Here is a 25,068-nt window from a genome sequence, read left to right on the forward strand (position 1 = left end):
GTTGATTGGCACAGCTGGTGCTCGTTGGCTAATTATACTCTCCCTTTAACCCACAAAAAAACCCTTAAAATTGACCCGAGGATAACAGGTGTCATTATGTGCTGTCATCAAAAGAACTGAAATGGTTTCAAAACAGTATCCTGACTAAGAAATTATGAATTATTCTAACTATAGTTGAGATCAAAGGAAAATATGTTGATGGATTATAGCAGACTGGTATATGTAAAAGTTTAGTCAGGATACTGTTCTTCGTCCTGAGGACAACAGGAGGGCTACATGCTGGACCTCAGATGACTGCTGCACACCACAGACAAACAGCGGAGCCTGTAAATATAATTTGTGGGACTGAGTGTCTCAAGTGACTGGACTGTGTGCACCAGAAGAAGCTGGGCAACCAAGTGTGTGTGTGTATATATATATATATATATATATATATATATATATATATATATATATATATAGTGCATTGTATAATTGGATACACTGATATAAAGTCATGTATAACAGGATCGCTATGGGTGCCAATAACAGCCGTCAGAAATATGGTTCTGTTGCCACACCTTTTTTTGCCAAAGTGGCTTAAATATTCATGGTTTCCTCAGTGTGGGAGTTTTCATCATGTCTCTCTGAGGACTTTGAAAAAAAGAGATTTGAGTTCAAAATTAAGAACACATCTAATTCACGCTAAAGCACATCTCTCTAAGAAAGTTAATGACAAGTGAACTGAGCAAGTTGTGGGAGAGAGAAACAGAAAGTTTTACAGCGTTTGTTTCTTGGGGTGTGGATGACGCCCGAGAGTCTTGTAGAGGAATTGACAGGCACAATTTATTACCCAAGAGCCCCCTGACAGGGAAGATGAGTATATGTTAAAGTCTGTTGGAGTCTGGAGCACCATTAGCACTGAATGAGTGTTATATTATCATCATGAAGGATAAATCCTCCACAGCTGGGAGATGGAGCTCCCCTGTTGGACACCAACAACAACAACAACAGTCACCAGAGGAGGAACATTAACCCTAACCCTTCAGGTGGAAAATGGAGCTGCAGGAGGTTACATCCATAGGATCAGATAGTAAAGGAGTTGCTGTAGTACCATCTATGGGTCATTCCACCCACTATATGCTGGACTGCTAAGCAAACATGATAAAGTGCCCTCTAAGGTGCCCCACAAAGGAGAGAAAGTCCTGTAATGACGGTCTAGTTATGGGTAAATCAGGATGAAATGCCCTACAGAGCCTCTATTATGTGACAGTCTGGAATGAAGAGTCCTCATCGTGCCCTTTCAGTGGAAGGAAATGTGATAGCGCCCTGTGAATGAAGAGGATGTAATGCAGTGCCCCATGATGCTGTTGTAATGGGATGAGCTGGAGGTTCTGTATGGCTGCCCTTCTAGTGAACAGAAGTGCAAGTCTAACATACTGAAGTGCAGGATTGGGTGCCCTTTCAGTGAAAAAGGTGCCCTGTAGGGTGCATTGAATGGGAGGAAGTCATGGTGAAGTGGGGGCCCATTGAATGTATCAGATGCCCTTTATATTTTTCCGCCGCTGCCCTTGAGACAGCCTGAGTCCGCCACCGCTACTGAGTCATCATTGAGATCAACAACAGAAGCCTCTCAAATGTCTCAAAGAACTAAGACTTGCATTTGAGTCTCAGGAACACCTATGAAGTGCAAAGACTGGTGTTTCAAATGCACAGCATTCATCTGTCATTATCCCAGAATGTCCAGTAAATCTGGCAGGATGAGACTGGTTATGTGCTCTGGGCCTGACTGTTTGCACTAAAAAGGGTTAGTGTTGAAAAAACAACAAAAAAACTAATAAAATCGTACTCCATTGACGAACCTTCAGCTGTTGTGGTGTGCCATTCCCCAACTGTTCCTAGGTATGATTATTGTTGGGATATTGATCCCTCTCCAGTTATATGAGAAGTGTATGATTTTGTTGAGGCCCATACTGATGAAAACTGATGTTAAAGTACGATTTCAACACCTATAGGTGTGTGTCTTATGTAGCATATGTAGGTGCAGATGGACAGTTTGAGAAAGAGTGGAAAGGTTGCCGGGTAATGGTATTATGGTCACATCGGATTTTGTTGCTTTGCTTGTTGATTTAAATGAGATGAAATAGTTTTGGAAGACTGGCGTCCCACATGTTGCTGCGGCTAGATCATCAGCACTGTCAGACCATGATGTAGGAATGGCATTACAAGGTGTAGGTATGTGCAGTTGTATCACTGATTTAGCCACAGGTTAGAAGGTGAACTTTCCTACTGTGGTCCATAATTTTCTGATGGACATTTCTGAGTCTAAAAGTACCCATCCAGTATTGGAGGAGGTTCCTAAACAGTTGTGGGCAACTCACATGGGTCTGATAAAAGATGCCACTCCTCTAGCTGTGGTTCCTGAATCAGATTACAGGCCCAACAAATGACAGTATCCTCTGAAACCTGATGTAGAAGAAGGCATGACTCTCATTATTGAGCAACTCTTGAAAGATGAAATTATTGTTCCCCCCAAACCTCCAGCATGCAGCAAGGTTATAGTAGAGAACCAGAGAACACAGACGAACCACAGGAGAACTAGAGAACCAGGACTGGTTTTAGTTTTCTAACCTTGTTGTCCAGCGTCAGGTTCTCTCCTCTGGATAGAACCGCCTCCAGAGTTTCCTCCAGGTGATTCATCAGAGCATCCAACACCTGAGCAACAACAACCACAATCAGAGCTGCTGCAGGTATAAAACAAACACCTGAACATCAGATAAAACACTTCAATGTTCTCTGTCAGTCAGAGGTCAGATTGTGGGTCAGAGGTCAGACTGTGGGTCAGAGGTCAGACTGTGGGTCAGAGGTCAGATTGTGGGTCAGAGGTCAGACTGTGGGTCAGAGGTCAGACTGTGGGTCAGAGGTCAGACTGTGTGATGATTCTTTAAGCAGCACATGAATGAAATGATCAATAAACATCAGTAAGTACAACAAACACTCAGCTCACTGCTGATGGTTTACAGGTTAGAAACTGAGGAGAATGGAGCATCCTGATTGGTGGAGCAGTGCGGCAGGGGGCTCGGCCTCTCACCTCCAGAGCATCGTCCTGTAGCAGAGCCAGAAGCTCTTTGTGGACCAACTGGACGTTTGAACCGAGCAGCTTCACCACCTGACAGGAAGGGGCGGGGAGAGGCGGAGCCATCATGTGACATTAATAAAGACAGCATCATGTGACATTAGTAAAGACAGCATCATGTGACATTAGTAAAGACAGCATCAGAGCACTGTGGTTACATTATATATTATTTATATAAATATATATGTGCAAGTATTAGACTTTAGAAACAGAGTCAGAACCTGAAGACAGACAGGTTATGGTCAGCACTGCAGTGCCCCCCCCCGCTGGTACAGCTGCTGTGTGTGAGTCTATAGTCGCTTGTTTTGTGTTTGTAACAGCTGAAGTTTGTTTGATGATAACGTCTGGTGCTGATTGGACGAGCTGACGGCTTACAGCCGGTCTCTGAGGACAGAAGACGTTCGCTCTCACCTGGTGGAAACTGGCTGCAGCACTTCGCCGAACGCTGACCTCTGGGTCACAACACAGACTGCAGAGAGACGGGTACAACTCAGACAGAAAGTGAGACGGGTCAGCAAACACCACCATGGCCTGCAGACAGACAGAGAGAGAGACAGGTGACAGATCAACCTGTGCTGCGCTCAGACAGAAAGTGAAGCAAATTTTCGTTTGTGTTATTTGTGTGAGTTTGACCACCGGATCATTTGTGTTTACTTTAAATTGTAAGCTAGATAACAACAGAGCAGCGACTGTTTGTTTTCAGTTCAGCTTCTGACTGAACTCAGTAGAAACTTTCTGTTGTTTCCCTCCAGTCCCCTTTCCCCCTCTCCTCTCTCTACATTTATTAAGTACAATGATAAATGTCAATTTTTATTTTTCAAATCAATTTTATTTATATAGTGAATAGTGGTACGTGTAATAAATGTAGTTTATTTGCAGCACTGGAGGCAAGGCTCAGTGAATTGGAAGTGCGGCTCCGCACCACAGAAAACCAATCAGTAGCTAATATAGTTAGCCAGCCCCCAGTATCCGGTGCGGGCCGACCTAGCATAGCTCCCACTCCCCCAGTAGTTCCCGAGCAGCCGGGAAGCCAGGGTGTCTGGGTGACTGTCCGAAGGAAGCATAGCCCTAAGCAGAAGCCCACGGTTCACCACCAACCAGTTTCTAACTGGTTCTCCCCCCTCAGCAACACACCTGCTGAGAAACCAGCTCTGATTATTGGCAGCTCCATAGTCAGAAACGTGAAGTTAGCGACACCAGCAGCCATAGTTAAATGTATTCCTGGGACCAGAGCGGGCGACACTGAGTCAAATTTAAAACTGCTGGCTAAGAATAAACGTAAATATGGAACGATTGTTATTCATGTTGATGGGAACGACTCCCGATACGCCAATCAGAGGTCACCAAATTTAATGTTGACTCGATGTGAACATATGCAAAGACAATGTTGGACTCTGTAGTTTCCTCTGGACCGCTGCCTAATCTGACCAGTGATGTCATGTACAGCCGCATGTCATCATTCAACCGCTGGCTGTCGAGGTGGTGTCCAGCAAACGATGTGGGCTTCATAGATAACTGGCAGACTTTCTGGGGAAGACCTGGTCTGGTTAGGAGAGACGGCATACATCCCACTCTGGATGGAGCTGCTCTCATATCTAGAAATATGGCTGAGTTTATTAGTAGACCAAAACCATGACAACCCAGAGCTGAGACCAGGAAGCAGAGCTGCAGTCCTACACGCTTCCATTAGAGCAGTTACCCACCCAAAACCACATAGAGACCACGTCTGTCCCCAAAACCACATAGAGACTGTCTGTCCCCAAAACCACATAGAGACTGTGTCTGTCCCCAAAACCACATAGAGACCACGTCTGTCCCCAAAACCACATAGAGACTGTGTCTGTCCCCAAAACCACATAGAGACTGTCTGTCCCCAAAACCACATAGAGACTGTGTCTGTCCCCAAAACCACATAGAGACTGTGTCTGTCCCCAAAACCACATAGAGACCACGTCTGTCCCCAAAACCACATAGAGACCGCGTCTGTCCCCAAAACCACATAGAGACCGTGTCTGTCCCCAAAACCACATAGAGACCGTGTCTGTCCCCAAAACCACATAGAGACCGTGTCTGTCCCCAAAACCACATAGAGACCGTGTCTGTCCCCAAAACCACATAGAGACTGCGTCTGTCCCCAAAACCACATAGAGACCGTGTCTGTCCCCAAAACCACATAGAGACCGTGTCTGTCCCCAAAACCACATAGAGACTGTCTGTCCCCAAAACCACATAGAGACTGTGTCTGTCCCCAAAACCACATAGAGACTGTGTCTGTCCCCAAAACCACATAGAGACTGTCTGTCCCCAAAACCACATAGAGACCGCGTCTGTCCCCAAAACCACATAGAGACTGTGTCTGTCCCCAAAACCACATAGAGACTGTCTGAGAGACTGTCTGTCCCCAAAACCACATAGAGACTGTCTGTCCCCAAAACCACATAGAGACTGTGTCTGTCCCCAAAGTCTCTAAAGACTCTCCAGCTGGTCCAGAATGCAGCTGCACGTGTTCTGACTAAAACTAGAAAAAGAGACCACATTTCTCCCATTTTAGCTTCGCTGCATTGGCTTCCTGTAAAATCTAGAATAGAATTTAAAATCCTTCTCCTAACTTACAAAGCCCTTAATGGTCAGACACCATCATATCTTGAAGAGCTCATAGTACCGTATTATCCCACTAGAACACTGCGCTCCCAGTATGCAGCTTACTGGTGGTTCCTACAGTCTTTAAAAGTAGAATGGGAGGCAGAGCCTTCAGCTATCAGGCTCCTCTCCTGTGGAACCATCTTCCAGATTGGGTCCGGGGTGCAGACACCCTCTCTATGTTTAAGAGTAGGCTAAAAACTTTCCTTTTTGATAAAGCTTATAGTTAGGGCCGACCAGGCTCGCCTTGGATCAGCCCTTAGTTATGCTGCTATAGGCCTAGACTGCTGGGAGACTTCCCATGATGCACTGAGCTCCTCTCTCCTCCTCCTCTCCATTCATACATGTACCGTTAATGCATGTTACTAATTGAGCTTTTACCCTGGAGTTTTTGTGCTTTCTCGTCACACAGGATGAGGGACTTTGACCCCCTGGTTATGGACGGCGTGGCCCTGTGGGTGTCCTGCCTCGACACCCACTCCCACTATTATTATTAATAGTCATATTTCTATCATATTTCTATTATTATTGTTATAATTGTTATGATTGTTATTATGCTTCTCTGTGTCTCCCAGGCAGATGGTGCCCACCTAGAGCCCGGTTCTGCTCGAGGTTTCTTCCCTTTAAAAGCCAGGTGTTCTTGCACCTCGGCAGATTGCTATTATGACGGCACATTTGCCAAGTGGTAAGATGGAACGCTTCTCTGCAGAGGAAGGGGATCTGCTCGTGCATGAAGTGAAAGTGCACGATCCATAACGAGCACACTGGCCCCTGCTGCTCCTGGACCGTCCCGTGGTCAGCCCCAGACCACCAGTTTAAGATCTTGTTCATTCATTTGTTTGAAAATTTCTTTTCATTTGTTTTCTGAGAAGGTTTAATTTTTTAATTACAGCTTTGTTTCTCTTGAAAAGTAACAGGTCAAATCAGCAGCGTTTTATCTGCTGAAAATATGAAAACCTGATCACTGTTATCTCAAAAATGTCTCAAAAAAAGAATATTTGTTAAATATTGTTCAGAAATTAAATCATTAATTTGAATCATGTAAAGAATCATCAGCAGTTATCAGGACTTGATGAGCTCTCCAAGGTGCTGATCCTGCTGCTAACAGCAGCTGGAAGCTGTTCAGAGTTCCTTCCTTCTTTAGTTTAATCATTGTTTTCACCTCGTTTATTTCCCCATGTGTTCCTCATGTGTTCCCCATGTGTTCCCCATGTGTTCCTCATGTGTTCCTCATGTGTTCCTCATGTGTTCCCCATGTGTTCCCCATGTGTTCCTCATGTGTTCCTCATGTGTTCCCCATGTGTTCCTCATGTGTTCCTCATGTGTTCCTCATGTGTTCCCCATGTGTTCCTCATGTGTTCCTCATGTGTTCCCCATGTGTTCCCCATGTGTTCCCCATGTGTTCCCCATGTGTTCCTCATGTGTTCCTCATGTGTTCCCCATGTGTTCCTCATGTGTTCCTCATGTGTTCCTCATGTGTTCCCCATGTGTTCCCCATGTGTTCCTCATGTGTTCCCCATGTGTTCCTCATGTGTTCCCCATGTGTTCCTCATGTGTTCCCCATGTGTTCCCCATGTGTTCCTCATGTGTTCCTCATGTGTTCCCCATGTGTTCCCCATGTGTTCCTCATGTGTTCCTCATGTGTTCCCCATGTGTTCCCCATGTGTTCCCCATGTGTTCCCCATGTGTTCCTCATGTGTTCCTCATGTGTTCCTCATGTGTTCCCCATGTGTTCCCCATGTGTTCCCCATGTGTTCCCCATGTGTTCCTCATGTGTTCCTCATGTGTTCCCCATGTGTTCCTCATGTGTTCCCCATGTGTTCCTCATGTGTTCCTCATGTGTTCCCCATGTGTTCCTCATGTGTTCCTCATGTGTTCCTCATGTGTTCCCCATGTGTTCCTCATGTGTTCCTCATGTGTTCCCCATGTGTTCCTCATGTGTTCCTCATGTGTTCCTCATGTGTTCCCCATGTGTTCCTCATGTGTTCCTCATGTGTTCCTCATGTGTTCCCCATGTGTTCCTCATGTGTTCCTCATGTGTTCCTCATGTCCTCATGTACTGATGCAGCAGGAAAATCGATCTGTATCTGATCCGTTATTGAAATCCGTTTGCTCGGTCTTGACAGACATCCTCAACCTGACGGGTCTGTTTAAATACCTACATGTGTTGCCATAATATGGTCAAATAATTACACAATTTCATCCGATTAGCTAATTCTGATAAATATTATGACTAACCATTATGACATGTATTTTTTAAAATGTTAATGTAGCCTACACAATAATAATCTTTCACATTGTAATCCTTTTATTTATAATCTGCTGCTGCACGTCCATGTGTGTGTAACAAGCAGAGTGAATGTTATGCACCTGCCTATGTAGACGCATATTACTGTCTTGATAATGTGCCTTAAAATAACAGTGAAACACTGCGCCATAAACTTCAGACCAGATTTTTGTTGGTCAATTGTAGAATCGCTTTCCGCTGCCTCAAGACAGCAGTGCACCAACAATGCGTCTGACCACACCTCATTTTAAGACCAACAGGCTAATGGGTGCTCAGATGGGCGCAAATGCATTTGCTATTTAAACAATGTGGGTGCTGGACGGGAACATGACAACTGCATCGGTCTTCAGCTAGCAGAGACACTTGCGCTGCTGTCAGGCGTAAAATAGGGCCCCTAATGTTTAAGAGTCATCATTTAATTCTCCTATTTTGTTGTAGTATTGCAGTGTTGGTGTTAATTCATTTTAGATTTTTATGAATGAATCCTCTTCTGTTTACTCTAGATTTGACTGATTTAAGTGGTCGGGGGACAGACACAGCCTCTGTGTAGTATTCGGTGGGTAACTGCTCTAATGGAAGCACAGAGAAGCGTGTAGGACTGCAGCTGGACGCCACCTTGAGAGCCAGCGGTTGAATGATGACGTGGCTATACTTGTCATCACTGGTCAGACTACGCAGGGTCCCAGAGAAAACTACAGCGTCCATCATTGTCTGCATATGTACACACTGACCCAACTTACTGCATTCACACCGATATGAATAACAATCGTATTTACGTTTCTCCATAGCCAGCAGTTTTAGATTTGATTCTCTGGCCCCAGGAATACATTTAACTATAGCTGCTGGTGTCGCTAACTTCACGTTTCTGACTATGGAGCTGCCAATAATCAGAGTTTGTTTCTCAGCAGGTGTGTCACTGAGTGGGGAGAACCAGTTAGAAACGTGAACTGGTTGGTGGTGAACCGTGGGCTTCTGCTTAGGGCTATCCTTCTTTCGGACAGTCACCCAGTGGGAGCTACGCTAGGTCGGCCCGCACCGGATACTGGGGGCTGGCTAACTACATTAGCTACTGATTGGTTTTCTGTGGTGCAGAGCCGCACTTCCAATTCACTGAACCTCACCTCCAACACTGCAAATAAACTACATTTATTACACGTACCACTATCACTAAAGGAGGCAGCGGAATAACTAAACATATGACACACTGAGCAAGAGAGAGCAGGAGAGCAAGAGAGAGCAGGAGAGCAAGAGAGAGCAGGAGAGCGAGGGAGAGAGAGAAGCCATCGCTAACTGCTGAGTTAAGTTAGCTGCTAAGCTAAGTTAGCTGCTAAGCTAACTGCTGAGCTAAAATAACTAACAACCGAAGCTGCATTAGCAAGAAAGTCGCTATAAGGACAGAGCTAAGAGTGCTTGAGCAAAACTAGCGTAAGTTTAAATATACAGCAGGTAATTATCCACAGTAATGAAGAACATAGCAAAATTAATTAATTAAAATTTTTATTTAATTAAAACATTTCAACTAGTGCAGACACATATTTGCATTAATTCATGTCTTTGGATTTAGTTTGTATCACTACATGCTCTGTCTGAGCATAAAGTTGTGCTGGTTGTGTGTGTGCCTGCATGCCTGCGTGTGTGTACCGGCAGGTTGTAGCAGCAGTTGCAGCGGATCAGTGTCGACTCGTTGTTGCCGTCAGTCTGATTTCCTTCAGCCTGCAGACCAGCGACACACAGCAGCTTAAACCTCTGCAGCAACCGGCTCCTCTGCTCGTCTGACAGGCAGCCTGCAACAAAAAGACTCGTCAAGACACGACTTGTCGGAGACACGATGACTCATCAGAGACGCACGAAAACCACACGTCCACAAAACACATGTAAACTGGATCCCATGACTCTTCCAGTATCCCAGCAGCTGGTCCTCTGTTCCAGGTCCAGCGAATCACCACTCTGGTTGATCACAGACCTTTGACCTAAGGGTTAGGGTTAGCTTTCTTTATCAGGTGGGCCATTCCTTCCAAACTTCCACCTCCAGGTTTTTCAGTCATTGCCCACATGAGCATGAAACTCTCCCAGCAGAAATATGGAATCCAGACTCCAGTAAGGTGGGATACTCTGAACTGTTTGCTGCATAAACACAGACGACAGTCAGATACAGAATCGACCTCTAAGCTGGAGGCTCATGAATATTAGTTCTGGGCCCTGCGAAGAGGTGAGACCGACTAAATGTAGTTGCTCTACCTTCTGAACCAACCTCGCCCAAGGTTGGTTCAGAAGGTAGAGCAGTAGCAACTACCATATACTGACAAGTACTTATCAATATATCACCGTCCATATCAGACAGTGATGTTTCATGTCCTTACAGTCAGTTTCTGCAGCCTGGGGTCAGCATGCCAAGAGCTAACCTTCATCCTACATCCAGCCCTGCAGGCGGTCGACCCACAAGGTGGCAGATCCATCCCTTTGGGCTGAGCCTGACCAGGCCTCATGGGTGTAGACCTGAATACCAGGTGCTCACCTTTGAGCTCCCCTCTTGGGCCTAGATCCAGCAGAGGGCCCCCTGGAATTGCTTGAACTCTCCCGACCAGGAGTTTTTGCCCTCAACATCACAGCTCTCAAGGTCAAGAATTTATGCAAACCGGTCCACCATGTTAAGGTGGTGATCCTCTGAGTGTTTCTGAACTGATCGCCAGTTCTCCAGAAACAACTGATGTAACATAAACTGCATCATTTTCCTACATATCATCTTCTTTTATTCTTAATATCCTTAATTCAGTTTCAGCTGATGTGGACTCGTACTGTTTCTACTGTGTGACATCAGAGTTGCAGCTCACCTGCCAGTCCGCTGCAGAGTTTCCCAAACTGGAATGACAACGATGCCACGACAGCTTCGTCTGCCTGTGACGACGCCTCGCACACTGACATCACCAGGGGAACAACAACATGGAGTCTGTCATCTACAGAAGAGGGAAGAGTTACTGCTGCTCACAATAAGCAAAACTTTTATTTCTGTCTTCGTCTGACTAAACAGCTCACAGTCTGAGGGAACCGTTTCTAACCATAGCTCTGCCTGATGACTCACCGCTGTCAATCACCTCCATCAGGTTGATGATAGTGTTGAAGGCAGCCAGGCGGACACTGCTCTCCTCGTCTCCGGCGAGATCCACCAGTTCGGGGAGGAGCTCCGTCCTGGTGTCATCCACCCTGAAGGACCAACAGGAGACACACTGTATCATCTCTGTAATGCTTGCTTTGTGTTTACTTTCATTCTGCGTTTGGTTAAATGTACCCGGTCGCCCTGGCGATGTTCTCCAGCTGACGACACATACCAACTCGGACCTCAAACTCCACATCCTGACATAAAGAACGAGCCAATGGCAGCAGCTCCTTCTTCACTCTGACAGAAATCATTCCTGTTAATATCAGACCAGGTGTAACAACACACCCGAACGCCATATACAAAAATATCTATGATCAACGTTATCCGATCAATAATCAGTCTACAGTGTGTACAGTGTAGCTCACATGTGGGAATCAAACTTGCAGGCAACTTTCCCCAAAATGCGACAGCTGGCCAGACGAGCCTGAAGAGAGTGAGACAGCTGAGACTGATAGAGGAGAGGGTTCAGCACCTGGGGAGACAGACAGGTGGAGGTTTAGCCACATGGACTGACAGGTGGAGAGCAGAACAATACAGATTATAGACAAGTCTTCAACTTCTGGGCATTTCTCAAATCTAGTTGCTCAGATTGTGTTGATGATGTAATTTTGTGCTTAAACTATTCTGTTCTGATTAATAATCAGTTATATTGATACTGATGAATAATCACTTATACTGACACTGATCAGTAATCCTGATCACTGTACCTCCTGTTTGATGGTCTCCTTTGGTAGGGCGTTGATGGCTGACAGCAGAGTCTCTAGCCAGGCGTTGCTCACCACTGTCAGCAACAAACAACCAAAACACAGCAACATCAAGACTGATATCTGGGCCGAGTTAGCTATGAAACTGTGAATTATTAGACGCTAAAGGCTTATGTTTCGATCGTATGTTTTTAGGACTTTTATTTGTGAAGCATTTGTGTTTTCTTTTGATTCACCCTTTGAACTAGTTTTCTATTCATTGTAGTGATTTTCACTCAGATTAGACCCTGCATGCTTTCCACACTCTCTCTTTCTTTACTAACGTACACACACATCCCTGCCGCGGTATCTCCAGCTCGGTGTTAGGACGGAGTGAGTTGTATAAAAGTTTCATTTTTGGCTCTGATTTTAATTCTCCCGCCTAGTCGGCATTTCCTTTTGTCTAATTCTCGAATTCCTTACACACATGGTCTCATCCGCACTATTTTGGGTCCACGCCATTTTCCTTTTTACACACACACACACACACTGTATATGATTACACCATTAGTTAAGATTTCCAATTGTGCCTTGTGTTTGTTATACTTGAATAGTATTGGCTGTATAGTTACTACTGTTAAAGTGTAGTAATCATGTCATCTTCAGCCATACAAAGTAACACAGTCTGTGGTTCAGGTGTTGTTACCGGTGTCTCGGTGCTTCAGGTGTTGTTACCTGTGTCTCGGTGGTTCAGGTGTTGTTACCGGTGTCTCGGTGGTTCAGGTGTTGTTACCTGTGTCTCGGTGGTTCAGGTGGAGCAGGACGGTCTTCAGGATGGAGTAAGTGTGTGTGTGGATCAGGATGATGTCGTCTTGTAGGATGGTTAAGAATGAAGCGGCGGCTGCCAGCTGGATCTCAGCTCCTGCTCCGTTCAAGACCTCCTGAGTCAGACAGACAGACAGACAGACAGATTGACAGGTTACCTGTATGACACACCTGCCTTCATACAGTTGAAGCAAAGACAGTAGAGGTGATAGTTCTGCATACGTACCCGGACCTTTGGTACGACCCGACGGAACGTCTCAGCCGGATTCTGACGGACAAGACTCGGCAGGTTACTGATGACACTCGCTCTCTGCACCTCCTGACCCACACTGACCCGAGGAGGAAACACAGAAAAAGACAAACAGAGAATACAGAGAGAACGTTGTCTGAACTTTCTACTCATGGTTCTGTCTTCAGAAACCTGTCCAACAACAAACAGCAGCAAACATCTGTTTACACAGAGTTGATGATGACTCTGGTTCTTCAGGATGAGATGTTCTTATAGAGACCCACAACTGAGGGAGATGACCAACGTTTCTTTAACCAGGACCACCATCTTTCTCTAACCTTAACCAGGTGGTCGTTACTGTAACCATGACAACAAACCTCCCCTGTGAGATACTGACAGGGGTCAGATACTGTCGGGGGTCAGATACTGACAGGGATCAGATATTGAGGTCCTGGCTCTCTGACAGGTTTCAGAATGAATGAGTTCAGTGAACTAGTTTGGATCCTGTGGGATCAGACTGCAGGATGATGGATTACTGGGTCAGAGGGAGGAGGACTGACATCATTAAACAAGAAAAGCTGTTTCATGTCTTACTGATGTTTGTCTCAGAGTCCGTCTGAAAATAAGAACAGGAATTAGCCTCCTGGGTTAGCTGCTGTAGCTAACAGCAGAATCAGAACCTGAACCAGGTTCTGAGGATTTGCACATACTGTGCAGTAGGTTTGCACATACTGGGAAATTCCCAGTGGGAATTTGTCTTGGTGTTGTGGTGCATAACAGTCAAAAACGTACACAAAATAAAGTAATCCTAAATAATGAAAAAAAGAAATATAGCAAGTGAAAAGAGCTGCTACAGGTTTCAAGTTTAAGTTGAAGAGAATAAAATGAAATGTATAAAATATTGACCAAGAGTAAACAGCATATGCAGTGTGTAATTAATAATAATAATAATAATAATAATAATAATAATAATAATGATAAAAAGAAGAAGAATACAAGTTTTGTTAATTTGTGCAAAAGTAAGATCAGATTTTAGTCAGATTTTATGTTAGTACAACGTATGGTGTCCATGGGGGGTAGAGTCCATGTCAGTGGGGGTCCCGGCCCTTGATGATGTGGCTGCAGTCGGGAAGAAACTCTTCTTTTGGTGAGAGGTTCAGCCTATTGCCAGAGGGGAGCAGGGGAGCATCTGGTGATGGAGGAGGTGAGGATGGACTCAGTAATGAACTCAGTGTTGGAGGAGGTGAGGATGGAGGAAGTGTTGGAGGAGGTGAGGATGGAGGAAGTGTTGGAGGAGGTGAGGATAGAGGAAGTGTTGGAGGAGGTGAGGATAGAGGAAGTGTTGGAGGAGGTGAGGATGGAGGAAGTGATGGAGGAGGTGAGGATAGAGGAAGTGTTGGAGGAGGTGAGGATGGAGGAAGTGTTGGAGGAGGTGAGGATGGAGGAAGTGTTGGAGGAGGTGAGGATAGAGGAAGTGTTGGAGGAGGTGAGGATAGAGGAAGTGTTGGAGGAGGTGAGGATGGACTCAGTGTTGGAGGAGGTGAGGATGGAGGAAGTGTTGGAGGAGGTGAGGATAGAGGAAGTGTTGGAGGAGGTGAGATTAGAGGAAGTGTTGGAGGAGGTGAGGATAGAGGAAGTGTTGGAGGAGGTGAGGATAGAGGAAGTGTTGGAGGAGGTGAGGATGGAGGAAGTGTTGGAGGAGGTGAGGATAGAGGAAGTGTTGGAGGTGTAGAAGTGCATCATCATTGACTTTGGCAGGTCGAACTTCTTCATCCTCTGTTGAGCCTTCTTGATGAGGCTGCTGATGTTCAGCTCCACCTGCAGGTCCTGGCTGATGATGATGATGATGATCATGGTGATGAGTCACATGGGGTGATGGGGCTGCATTCCTTCTGAAATCTACGGCCAAATCCACTGTGTTTACAGCGTTGAGTCAAGTCATCAGATGGTCAACTTCAAGTGCAGGTGGACTCAGGTGAGCTCAGACTCAGGTGAGACTAGACTCAGGTGAGACTAGACTCAGGTGAGCCTAGACTCAGGTGAGCCTAGACTCAGGTGAGCTCAGACTCAGGTGAGACTAGACTCAGGTGAGACTAGACTCAGGTGAGACTAGACTCAGGTGAGCTCAGACTCAGGTGAGACTAGACTCAGGTGAGCTCAGACTCAGGTGAGTTCAGACTCAGGTGAGACTAGACTCAGGTGAGTTCAGACTCAGGTGAGACTAGACTCAGGTGAGTTCATACTCAGGTGAGGTTATACTCAGGGGAACTCAGACTCAGGTGAGCTCAGACTCAGGTGAGTTCATACTCAGGTGAGACTAGACTCAGGTGAGTTCATACTCAGGTGAGACTAGACTCAGGTGAGGTTAGACTCAGGTGAGCTCAGACTCAGGTGAGACTAGACTCAGGTGAGCTCAGACTCAGGTGAGACTAGACTCAGGTGAGACTAGACTCAAGTGAGCCTAGACTCAGGTGAGCTCAGACTCAGGTGAGACTACACTCGGGTGAGACTAGATTCAGGTGAGACTAGATTCAGGTGAGACTAGACTCAGGTGAGCCTAGACTCAGGTGAGCTCAGACTCAGGTGAGACTAGACTCAGGTGAGACTAGACTCAGGTGAGACTAGACTCAGGTGAGCTCAGACTCAGGTGAGACTAGACTCAGGTGAGCTCAGACTCAGGTGAGTTCAGACTCAGGTGAGACTAGACTCAGGTGAGTTCAGACTCAGGTGAGACTAGACTCAGGTGAGTTCATACTCAGGTGAGGTTATACTCAGGGGAACTCAGACTCAGGTGAGCTCAGACTCAGGTGAGTTCATACTCAGGTGAGACTAGACTCAGGTGAGTTCATACTCAGGTGAGACTAGACTCAGGTGAGGTTAGACTCAGGTGAGCTCAGACTCAGGTGAGACTAGACTCAGGTGAGCTCAGACTCAGGTGAGACTAGACTCAGGTGAGACTAGACTCAAGTGAGCCTAGACTCAGGTGAGCTCAGACTCAGGTGAGACTACACTCGGGTGAGACTAGATTCAGGTGAGACTAGATTCAGGTGAGACTAGACTCAGGTGAGCTCAGACTCAGGTGAGATCATACTCAGGTGAGCTCAGACTCAGGTGAGCTCAGACTCAGGTGAGATCATACTCAGGTGAGCTCAGACTCAGGTGAGCTCAGACTCAGGTGAGATCATACTCAGGTGAGCTCAGACTTAGGTAAGCCTAGACTCAGGCGAGTTCAGACTCAGGTGAGACAAGACTAAAGTGAGCTCAGACTCAGGTGAGACTAGATTCAGGTGAGTTTAGACTCAGGTGAGACTAGACTCAGGTGAGTTCAGACTCAGGTGGGACTAGACTCAGGTGAGTTCAGACTCCAGTTAGACTAGACTCAGGTGAGCTCAGATCCAGGTGAGCTCAGACTCAGGTGAGACTAGACTAAGGTGACCTCAGACTCAGGTGAGTTCAGACTCAGGTGACCTCAGACTCAGGTGACCTCAGACTCAGGTAAGCCTAGACTCAAGTGAGCTCAGACTCAGGTGAGCTCAGACTCATGTGAGACTAGACTCAGGTGAGCTCAGACTCAGGTGAGCTCAGACACAGGTGAGCTCAGACTCAGGTGAGTTCAGACTCAGGTGAGATTAGACTCAGGTGAGTTCAGACTCAGGTAAGCCTAGACTCAGGTGAGGTTAGACTCAAGTGAGTTCAGACTCAGATGAGTTCAGACTCAGGTGAGGTTAGACTCAGGTGAGGTTAGACTCAAGTGAGTTCAGACTCAAGTGAGTTCAGACTCAGGTGAGTTCAGACTCAGGTGAGCTCAGACTCCGGTGAGCTTGGACTCAGGTGAGGTTAGACTCAAGTGAGCTCAGATTCAGGTGAGATTAGACTCAGGTGAGTTCAGACTCAGGTAAGCCTAGACTCAGGTGAGGTTAGACTCAGGTGAGTTCAGACTCAGGTGAGTTCAGACTCAGGTGAGTTCAGACTCAGGTGAGACTAGACTCAGGTGAGGTTAGACTCAAGTGAGTTCAGACTCAGGTGAGACTAGACTCAGGTGAGTTCAGATTCAGGTGTGTTCAGACTCAGGTGAGCTCAGACTCAGGTGAGCTCAGACTCCGGTGAGCTCAGACTCAAGTGTATTCAGGCTCAGGTGAGCTCAGACTCCGGTGAGACTAGACTCAAGTGAGTTCAGACTCAGGTGAGACTAGACTCAGGTGAGTTCAGATTCAGGTGTGTTCAGACTCAGGTGAGCTCAGACTCAGGTGAGCTCAGACTCAGGTGAGCTCAGACTCAAGTGTGTTCAGGCTCAGGTGAGCTCAGACTCCGGTGAGCTCAGACTCAGGTGAGCTCAGACTTAGGTGAGATTAAACTCAGGTGAGTTCAAACTCAGGTGAGCTCAGACTCAGGTGAGCTCAGATTCCAGTGAGACTAGACTCAGTTGAGTTCAGACTCAGGTGAGACTAGACTCAGGTAAGACTAGACTCAGGTGAGACTAGACTCAGGTGAGTTCAGACTCAGGTGAGACTAGACTCAGGTGAGCTCAGACTCAGGTGAGTTCAGACTCAGGTGAGACAAGACTAAAGTGAGCTCAGACTCAGGTGAGACTAGATTCAGGTGAGTTTAGACTCAGGTGAGACTAGACTCAGGTGAGTTCAGACTCAGGTGGGACTAGACTCAGGTGAGTTCAGACTCCAGTTAGACTAGACTCAGGTGAGCTCAGATCCAGGTGAGCTCAGACTCAGGTGAGACTAGACTAAGGTGACCTCAGACTCAGGTGAGTTCAGACTCAGGTGACCTCAGACTCAGGTGACCTCAGACTCAGGTAAGCCTAGACTCAAGTGAGCTCAGACTCAGGTGAGCTCAGACTCATGTGAGACTAGACTCAGGTGAGCTCAGACTCAGGTGAGCTCAGACACAGGTGAGCTCAGACTCAGGTGAGTTCAGACTCAGGTGAGATTAGACTCAGGTGAGTTCAGACTCAGGTAAGCCTAGACTCAGGTGAGGTTAGACTCAAGTGAGTTCAGACTCAGATGAGTTCAGACTCAGGTGAGGTTAGACTCAGGTGAGGTTAGACTCAAGTGAGTTCAGACTCAAGTGAGTTCAGACTCAGGTGAGTTCAGACTCAGGTGAGCTCAGACTCCGGTGAGCTTGGACTCAGGTGAGGTTAGACTCAAGTGAGCTCAGATTCAGGTGAGATTAGACTCAGGTGAGTTCAGACTCAGGTAAGCCTAGACTCAGGTGAGGTTAGACTCAGGTGAGTTCAGACTCAGGTGAGTTCAGACTCAGGTGAGTTCAGACTCAGGTGAGACTAGACTCAGGTGAGGTTAGACTCAAGTGAGTTCAGACTCAGGTGAGACTAGACTCAGGTGAGTTCAGATTCAGGTGTGTTCAGACTCAGGTGAGCTCAGACTCAGGTGAGCTCAGACTCCGGTGAGCTCAGACTCAAGTGTATTCAGGCTCAGGTGAGCTCAGACTCCGGTGAGACTAGACTCAAGTGAGTTCAGACTCAGGTGAGACTAGACTCAGGTGAGTTCAGATTCAGGTGTGTTCAGACTCAGGTGAGCTCAGACTCAGGTGAGCTCAGACTCAGGTGAGCTCAGACTCAAGTGTGTTCAGGCTCAGGTGAGCTCAGACTCCGGTGAGCTCAGACTCAGGTGAGCTCAGACTTAGGTGAGATTAAACTCAGGTGAGTTCAAACTCAGGTGAGCTCAGACTCAGGTGAGCTCAGATTCCAGTGAGACTAGACTCAGTTGAGTTCAGACTCAGGTGAGACTAGACTCAGGTAAGACTAGACTCAGGTGAGACTAGACTCAGGTGAGTTCAGACTCAGGTGAGACTAGACTCAGGTGAGACTAGACTCAGATGAGTTCAGACTCAGGTGAGTTCAGACTCAGGTGAGACTAGACTCAGGTGAGACTAGACTCAGATGAGTTCAGACTCAGGTGAGTTCAGACTCAGGTGAGACTAGACTCAGGTGAGACTAGACTCAGGTGAGTTCAGACTCAGGTGAGCCTAGACTCAGGTGAGCTCAGACTCAGGTGAGACTAGACTCAGGTGAGACTAGACTCAGGTGAGACTAGACTCAGGTGAGCTCAGACTCAGGTGAGACTAGACTCAGGTGAGCTCAGACTCAGGTGAGTTCAGACTCAGGTGAGACTAGACTCAGGTGAGTTCAGACTCAGGTGAGACTAGACTCAGGTGAGTTCATACTCAGGTGAGGTTATACTCAGGGGAACTCAGACTCAGGTGAGCTCAGACTCAGGTGAGTTCATACTCAGGTGAGACTAGACTCAGGTGAGTTCATACTCAGGTGAGACTAGACTCAGGTGAGGTTAGACTCAGGTGAGCTCAGACTCAGGTGAGACTAGACTCAGGTGAGCTCAGACTCAGGTGAGACTAGACTCAGGTGAGACTAGACTCAAGTGAGCCTAGACTCAGGTGAGCTCAGACTCAGGTGAGACTACACTCGGGTGAGACTAGATTCAGGTGAGACTAGATTCAGGTGAGACTAGACTCAGGTGAGCCTAGACTCAGGTGAGCTCAGACTCAGGTGAGACTAGACTCAGGTGAGACTAGACTCAGGTGAGACTAGACTCAGGTGAGCTCAGACTCAGGTGAGACTAGACTCAGGTGAGCTCAGACTCAGGTGAGTTCAGACTCAGGTGAGACTAGACTCAGGTGAGTTCAGACTCAGGTGAGACTAGACTCAGGTGAGTTCATACTCAGGTGAGGTTATACTCAGGGGAACTCAGACTCAGGTGAGCTCAGACTCAGGTGAGTTCATACTCAGGTGAGACTAGACTCAGGTGAGTTCATACTCAGGTGAGACTAGACTCAGGTGAGGTTAGACTCAGGTGAGCTCAGACTCAGGTGAGACTAGACTCAGGTGAGCTCAGACTCAGGTGAGACTAGACTCAGGTGAGACTAGACTCAAGTGAGCCTAGACTCAGGTGAGCTCAGACTCAGGTGAGACTACACTCGGGTGAGACTAGATTCAGGTGAGACTAGATTCAGGTGAGACTAGACTCAGGTGAGCTCAGACTCAGGTGAGATCATACTCAGGTGAGCTCAGACTCAGGTGAGCTCAGACTCAGGTGAGATCATACTCAGGTGAGCTCAGACTCAGGTGAGCTCAGACTCAGGTGAGATCATACTCAGGTGAGCTCAGACTTAGGTAAGCCTAGACTCAGGCGAGTTCAGACTCAGGTGAGACAAGACTAAAGTGAGCTCAGACTCAGGTGAGACTAGATTCAGGTGAGTTTAGACTCAGGTGAGACTAGACTCAGGTGAGTTCAGACTCAGGTGGGACTAGACTCAGGTGAGTTCAGACTCCAGTTAGACTAGACTCAGGTGAGCTCAGATCCAGGTGAGCTCAGACTCAGGTGAGACTAGACTAAGGTGACCTCAGACTCAGGTGAGTTCAGACTCAGGTGACCTCAGACTCAGGTGACCTCAGACTCAGGTAAGCCTAGACTCAAGTGAGCTCAGACTCAGGTGAGCTCAGACTCATGTGAGACTAGACTCAGGTGAGCTCAGACTCAGGTGAGCTCAGACACAGGTGAGCTCAGACTCAGGTGAGTTCAGACTCAGGTGAGATTAGACTCAGGTGAGTTCAGACTCAGGTAAGCCTAGACTCAGGTGAGGTTAGACTCAAGTGAGTTCAGACTCAGATGAGTTCAGACTCAGGTGAGGTTAGACTCAGGTGAGGTTAGACTCAAGTGAGTTCAGACTCAAGTGAGTTCAGACTCAGGTGAGTTCAGACTCAGGTGAGCTCAGACTCCGGTGAGCTTGGACTCAGGTGAGGTTAGACTCAAGTGAGCTCAGATTCAGGTGAGATTAGACTCAGGTGAGTTCAGACTCAGGTAAGCCTAGACTCAGGTGAGGTTAGACTCAGGTGAGTTCAGACTCAGGTGAGTTCAGACTCAGGTGAGTTCAGACTCAGGTGAGACTAGACTCAGGTGAGGTTAGACTCAAGTGAGTTCAGACTCAGGTGAGACTAGACTCAGGTGAGTTCAGATTCAGGTGTGTTCAGACTCAGGTGAGCTCAGACTCAGGTGAGCTCAGACTCCGGTGAGCTCAGACTCAAGTGTATTCAGGCTCAGGTGAGCTCAGACTCCGGTGAGACTAGACTCAAGTGAGTTCAGACTCAGGTGAGACTAGACTCAGGTGAGTTCAGATTCAGGTGTGTTCAGACTCAGGTGAGCTCAGACTCAGGTGAGCTCAGACTCAGGTGAGCTCAGACTCAAGTGTGTTCAGGCTCAGGTGAGCTCAGACTCCGGTGAGCTCAGACTCAGGTGAGCTCAGACTTAGGTGAGATTAAACTCAGGTGAGTTCAAACTCAGGTGAGCTCAGACTCAGGTGAGCTCAGATTCCAGTGAGACTAGACTCAGTTGAGTTCAGACTCAGGTGAGACTAGACTCAGGTAAGACTAGACTCAGGTGAGACTAGACTCAGGTGAGTTCAGACTCAGGTGAGACTAGACTCAGGTGAGACTAGACTCAGATGAGTTCAGACTCAGGTGAGTTCAGACTCAGGTGAGACTAGACTCAGGTGAGACTAGACTCAGATGAGTTCAGACTCAGGTGAGTTCAGACTCAGGTGAGACTAGACTCAGGTGAGACTAGACTCAGGTGAGTTCAGACTCAGGTGAGTTCAGACTCAGGTGAGACTAGACTCAGGTGAGACTAGACTCAAGTGAGTTCAGACGCAGGTGAGTTCAGACTCAGGTGAGACTAGACTCAGGTGAGGTTAGACTCAGGTGAGGTTAGACTCAAGTGAGTTCAGACTCAAGTGAGTTCAGACTCAGGTGAGTTCAGACTCAGGTGAGCTCAGACTCCGGTGAGCTTGGACTCAGGTGAGGTTAGACTCAAGTGAGCTCAGATTCAGGTGAGATTAGACTCAGGTGAGTTCAGACTCAGGTAAGCCTAGACTCAGGTGAGGTTAGACTCAGGTGAGTTCAGACTCAGGTGAGTTCAGACTCAGGTGAGTTCAGACTCAGGTGAGACTAGACTCAGGTGAGGTTAGACTCAAGTGAGTTCAGACTCAGGTGAGACTAGACTCAGGTGAGTTCAGATTCAGGTGTGTTCAGACTCAGGTGAGCTCAGACTCAGGTGAGCTCAGACTCCGGTGAGCTCAGACTCAAGTGTATTCAGGCTCAGGTGAGCTCAGACTCCGGTGAGACTAGACTCAAGTGAGTTCAGACTCAGGTGAGACTAGACTCAGGTGAGTTCAGATTCAGGTGTGTTCAGACTCAGGTGAGCTCAGACTCAGGTGAGCTCAGACTCAGGTGAGCTCAGACTCAAGTGTGTTCAGGCTCAGGTGAGCTCAGACTCCGGTGAGCTCAGACTCAGGTGAGCTCAGACTTAGGTGAGATTAAACTCAGGTGAGTTCAAACTCAGGTGAGCTCAGACTCAGGTGAGCTCAGATTCCAGTGAGACTAGACTCAGTTGAGTTCAGACTCAGGTGAGACTAGACTCAGGTAAGACTAGACTCAGGTGAGACTAGACTCAGGTGAGTTCAGACTCAGGTGAGACTAGACTCAGGTGAGACTAGACTCAGATGAGTTCAGACTCAGGTGAGTTCAGACTCAGGTGAGACTAGACTCAGGTGAGACTAGACTCAGGTGAGTTCAGACTCAGGTGAGTTCAGACTCAGGTGAGACTAGACTCAGGTGAGACTAGACTCAAGTGAGTTCAGACGCAGGTGAGTTCAGACTCAGGTGAGACTAGACTCAGGTGAGACTAGACTCAAGTGAGTTCAGACTCAGGTGAGTTCAGACTCAGGTAAGCCTAGACTCAGGTGAGCTCAGACTTAGGTGAGTTCAGACTCAGGTGAGACTAGACTCAGGTGAGCTCAGACTCAGGTGAGACTAGACTCAGGTGAGACTAGACTCAAGTGAGCCTAGACTCAGGTGAGCTCAGACTCAGGTGAGACTACACTCGGGTGAGACTAGATTCAGGTGAGACTAGATTCAGGTGAGACTAGACTCAGGTGAGCTCAGACTCAGGTGAGATCATACTCAGGTGAGCTCAGACTCAGGTGAGCTCAGACTCAGGTGAGATCATACTCAGGTGAGCTCAGACTCAGGTGAGCTCAGACTCAGGTGAGATCATACTCAGGTGAGCTCAGACTTAGGTAAGCCTAGACTCAGGCGAGTTCAGACTCAGGTGAGACAAGACTAAAGTGAGCTCAGACTCAGGTGAGACTAGATTCAGGTGAGTTTAGACTCAGGTGAGACTAGACTCAGGTGAGTTCAGACTCAGGTGGGACTAGACTCAGGTGAGTTCAGACTCAGGTGAGACTAGACTCAGGTGAGCTCAGACCCAGGTGAGCTCAGACTCAGGTGAGACTAGACTAAGGTGACCTCAGACTCAGGTGAGTTCAGACTCGGGTGACCTCAGACTCAGGTGACCTCAGACTCAGGTAAGCCTAGACTCAAGTGAGCTCAGACTCAGGTGAGCTCAGACTCATGTGAGACTAGACTCAGGTGAGCTCAGACTCAGGTGAGCTCAGACACAGGTGAGCTCAGACTCAGGTGAGCTCAGACTCAGGTGAGATTAGACTCAGGTGAGTTCAGACTCAGGTAAGCCTAGACTCAGGTGAGGTTAGACTCAAGTGAGTTCAGACTCAGATGAGTTCAGACTCAGGTGAGGTTAGACTCAGGTGAGGTTAGACTCAAGTGAGTTCAGACTCAAGTGAGTTCAGACTCAGGTGAGTTCAGACTCAGGTGAGCTCAGACTCCGGTGAGCTTGGACTCAGGTGAGGTTAGACTCAAGTGAGCTCAGACTCAGGTGAGATTAGACTCAGGTGAGTTCAGACTCAGGTAAGCCTAGACTCAGGTGAGGTTAGACTCAGGTGAGTTCAGACTCAGGTGAGTTCAGACTCAGGTGAGTTCAGACTCAGGTGAGACTAGACTCAGGTGAGGTTAGACTCAAGTGAGTTCAGACTCAGGTGAGACTAGACTCAGGTGAGTTCAGATTCTGGTGTGTTCAGACTTAGGTGAGATTAAACTCAGGTGAGTTCAAACTCAGGTGAGCTCAGACTCAGGTGAGCTCAGATTCCAGTGAGACTAGACTCAGTTGAGTTCAGACTCAGGTGAGACTAGACTCAGGTAAGACTAGACTCAGGTGAGACTAGACTCAGGTGAGTTCAGACTCAGGTGAGACTAGACTCAGGTGAGACTAGACTCAGATGAGTTCAGACTCAGGTGAGCTCAGACTCCGGTGAGCTCAGACTCAAGTGTATTCAGGCTCAGGTGAGCTCAGACTCCGGTGAGACTAGACTCAAGTGAGTTCAGACTCAGGTGAGACTAGACTCAGGTGAGTTCAGATTCAGGTGTGTTCAGACTCAGGTGAGCTCAGACTCAGGTGAGCTCAGACTCAGGTGAGCTCAGACTCAAGTGTGTTCAGGCTCAGGTGAGCTCAGACTCCGGTGAGCTCAGACTCAGGTGAGCTCAGACTTAGGTGAGATTAAACTCAGGTGAGTTCAAACTCAGGTGAGCTCAGACTCAGGTGAGCTCAGATTCCAGTGAGACTAGACTCAGTTGAGTTCAGACTCAGGTGAGACTAGACTCAGGTAAGACTAGACTCAGGTGAGACTAGACTCAGGTGAGTTCAGACTCAGGTGAGACTAGACTCAGGTGAGACTAGACTCAGATGAGTTCAGACTCAGGTGAGTTCAGACTCAGGTGAGACTAGACTCAGGTGAGACTAGACTCAGGTGAGTTCAGACTCAGGTGAGTTCAGACTCAGGTGAGACTAGACTCAGGTGAGACTAGACTCAAGTGAGTTCAGACTCAGGTGAGTTCAGACTCAGGTGAGACTAGACTCAGGTGAGACTAGACTCAGGTGAGCTCAGACTCAGGTGAGTTCAGACTCAGGTGAGACTAGACTCAGGTGAGTTCAGACTCAAGTGAGACTAGACTCAGGTGAGACTAGACTCAAGTGAGTTCAGACTCAGGTGAGTTCAGACTCAGGTGAGACTAGACTCAGGTGAGACTAGACTCAGGTGAGCTCAGACTCAGGTGAGTTCAGACTCAGGTGAGACTAGACTCAGGTGAGTTCAGACTCAGGTGAGACTAGACTCAGGTGAGACTAGACTCAAGTGAGTTCAGACTCAGGTGAGTTCAGACTCAGGTGAGACTAGACT

The 25,068-nt window shown here is 47.4% G+C and overlaps 1 protein-coding gene across 50 annotated transcripts in view; it reads right to left on the reverse strand.

Annotated features, from left to right (window-relative positions):
* The window catches only part of ppp4r4 (protein phosphatase 4, regulatory subunit 4), a 45,637-nt gene that overhangs the window by 13,315 nt on the left and 7,254 nt on the right, over window positions 1-25,068 (reverse strand). For 49 of the 50 annotated variants that reach the window (XM_044329472.1, XM_044329454.1, XM_044329427.1 and 46 more), the window contains exons 4-14: window positions 12,934-13,036; window positions 12,676-12,823; window positions 11,907-11,980; window positions 11,565-11,671; window positions 11,329-11,436; window positions 11,122-11,243; window positions 10,874-10,996; window positions 9,684-9,826; window positions 3,527-3,646; window positions 3,071-3,148; window positions 2,611-2,694 (exon numbers count right to left, since the gene is read on the reverse strand). In XM_044329472.1, the coding sequence (XP_044185407.1) occupies window positions 2,611-2,694; window positions 3,071-3,148; window positions 3,527-3,646; window positions 9,684-9,826; window positions 10,874-10,996; window positions 11,122-11,243; window positions 11,329-11,436; window positions 11,565-11,671; window positions 11,907-11,980; window positions 12,676-12,823; window positions 12,934-13,036 (1,210 nt within the window). Of the gene's footprint in view, window positions 1-2,610; window positions 2,695-3,070; window positions 3,149-3,526; window positions 3,647-9,683; window positions 9,827-10,873; window positions 10,997-11,121; window positions 11,244-11,328; window positions 11,437-11,564; window positions 11,672-11,906; window positions 11,981-12,617; window positions 12,634-12,675; window positions 12,824-12,933; window positions 13,037-25,068 lie in introns of those variants that run through there. The other variant, XM_044329473.1, reaches the window with a different exon arrangement.

The sequence above is a fragment of the Thunnus albacares genome, chromosome 16 (genome assembly GCF_914725855.1).
Source record: "Thunnus albacares chromosome 16, fThuAlb1.1, whole genome shotgun sequence".
Classification (NCBI taxonomy): Eukaryota; Metazoa; Chordata; class Actinopteri; order Scombriformes; family Scombridae; genus Thunnus; species Thunnus albacares.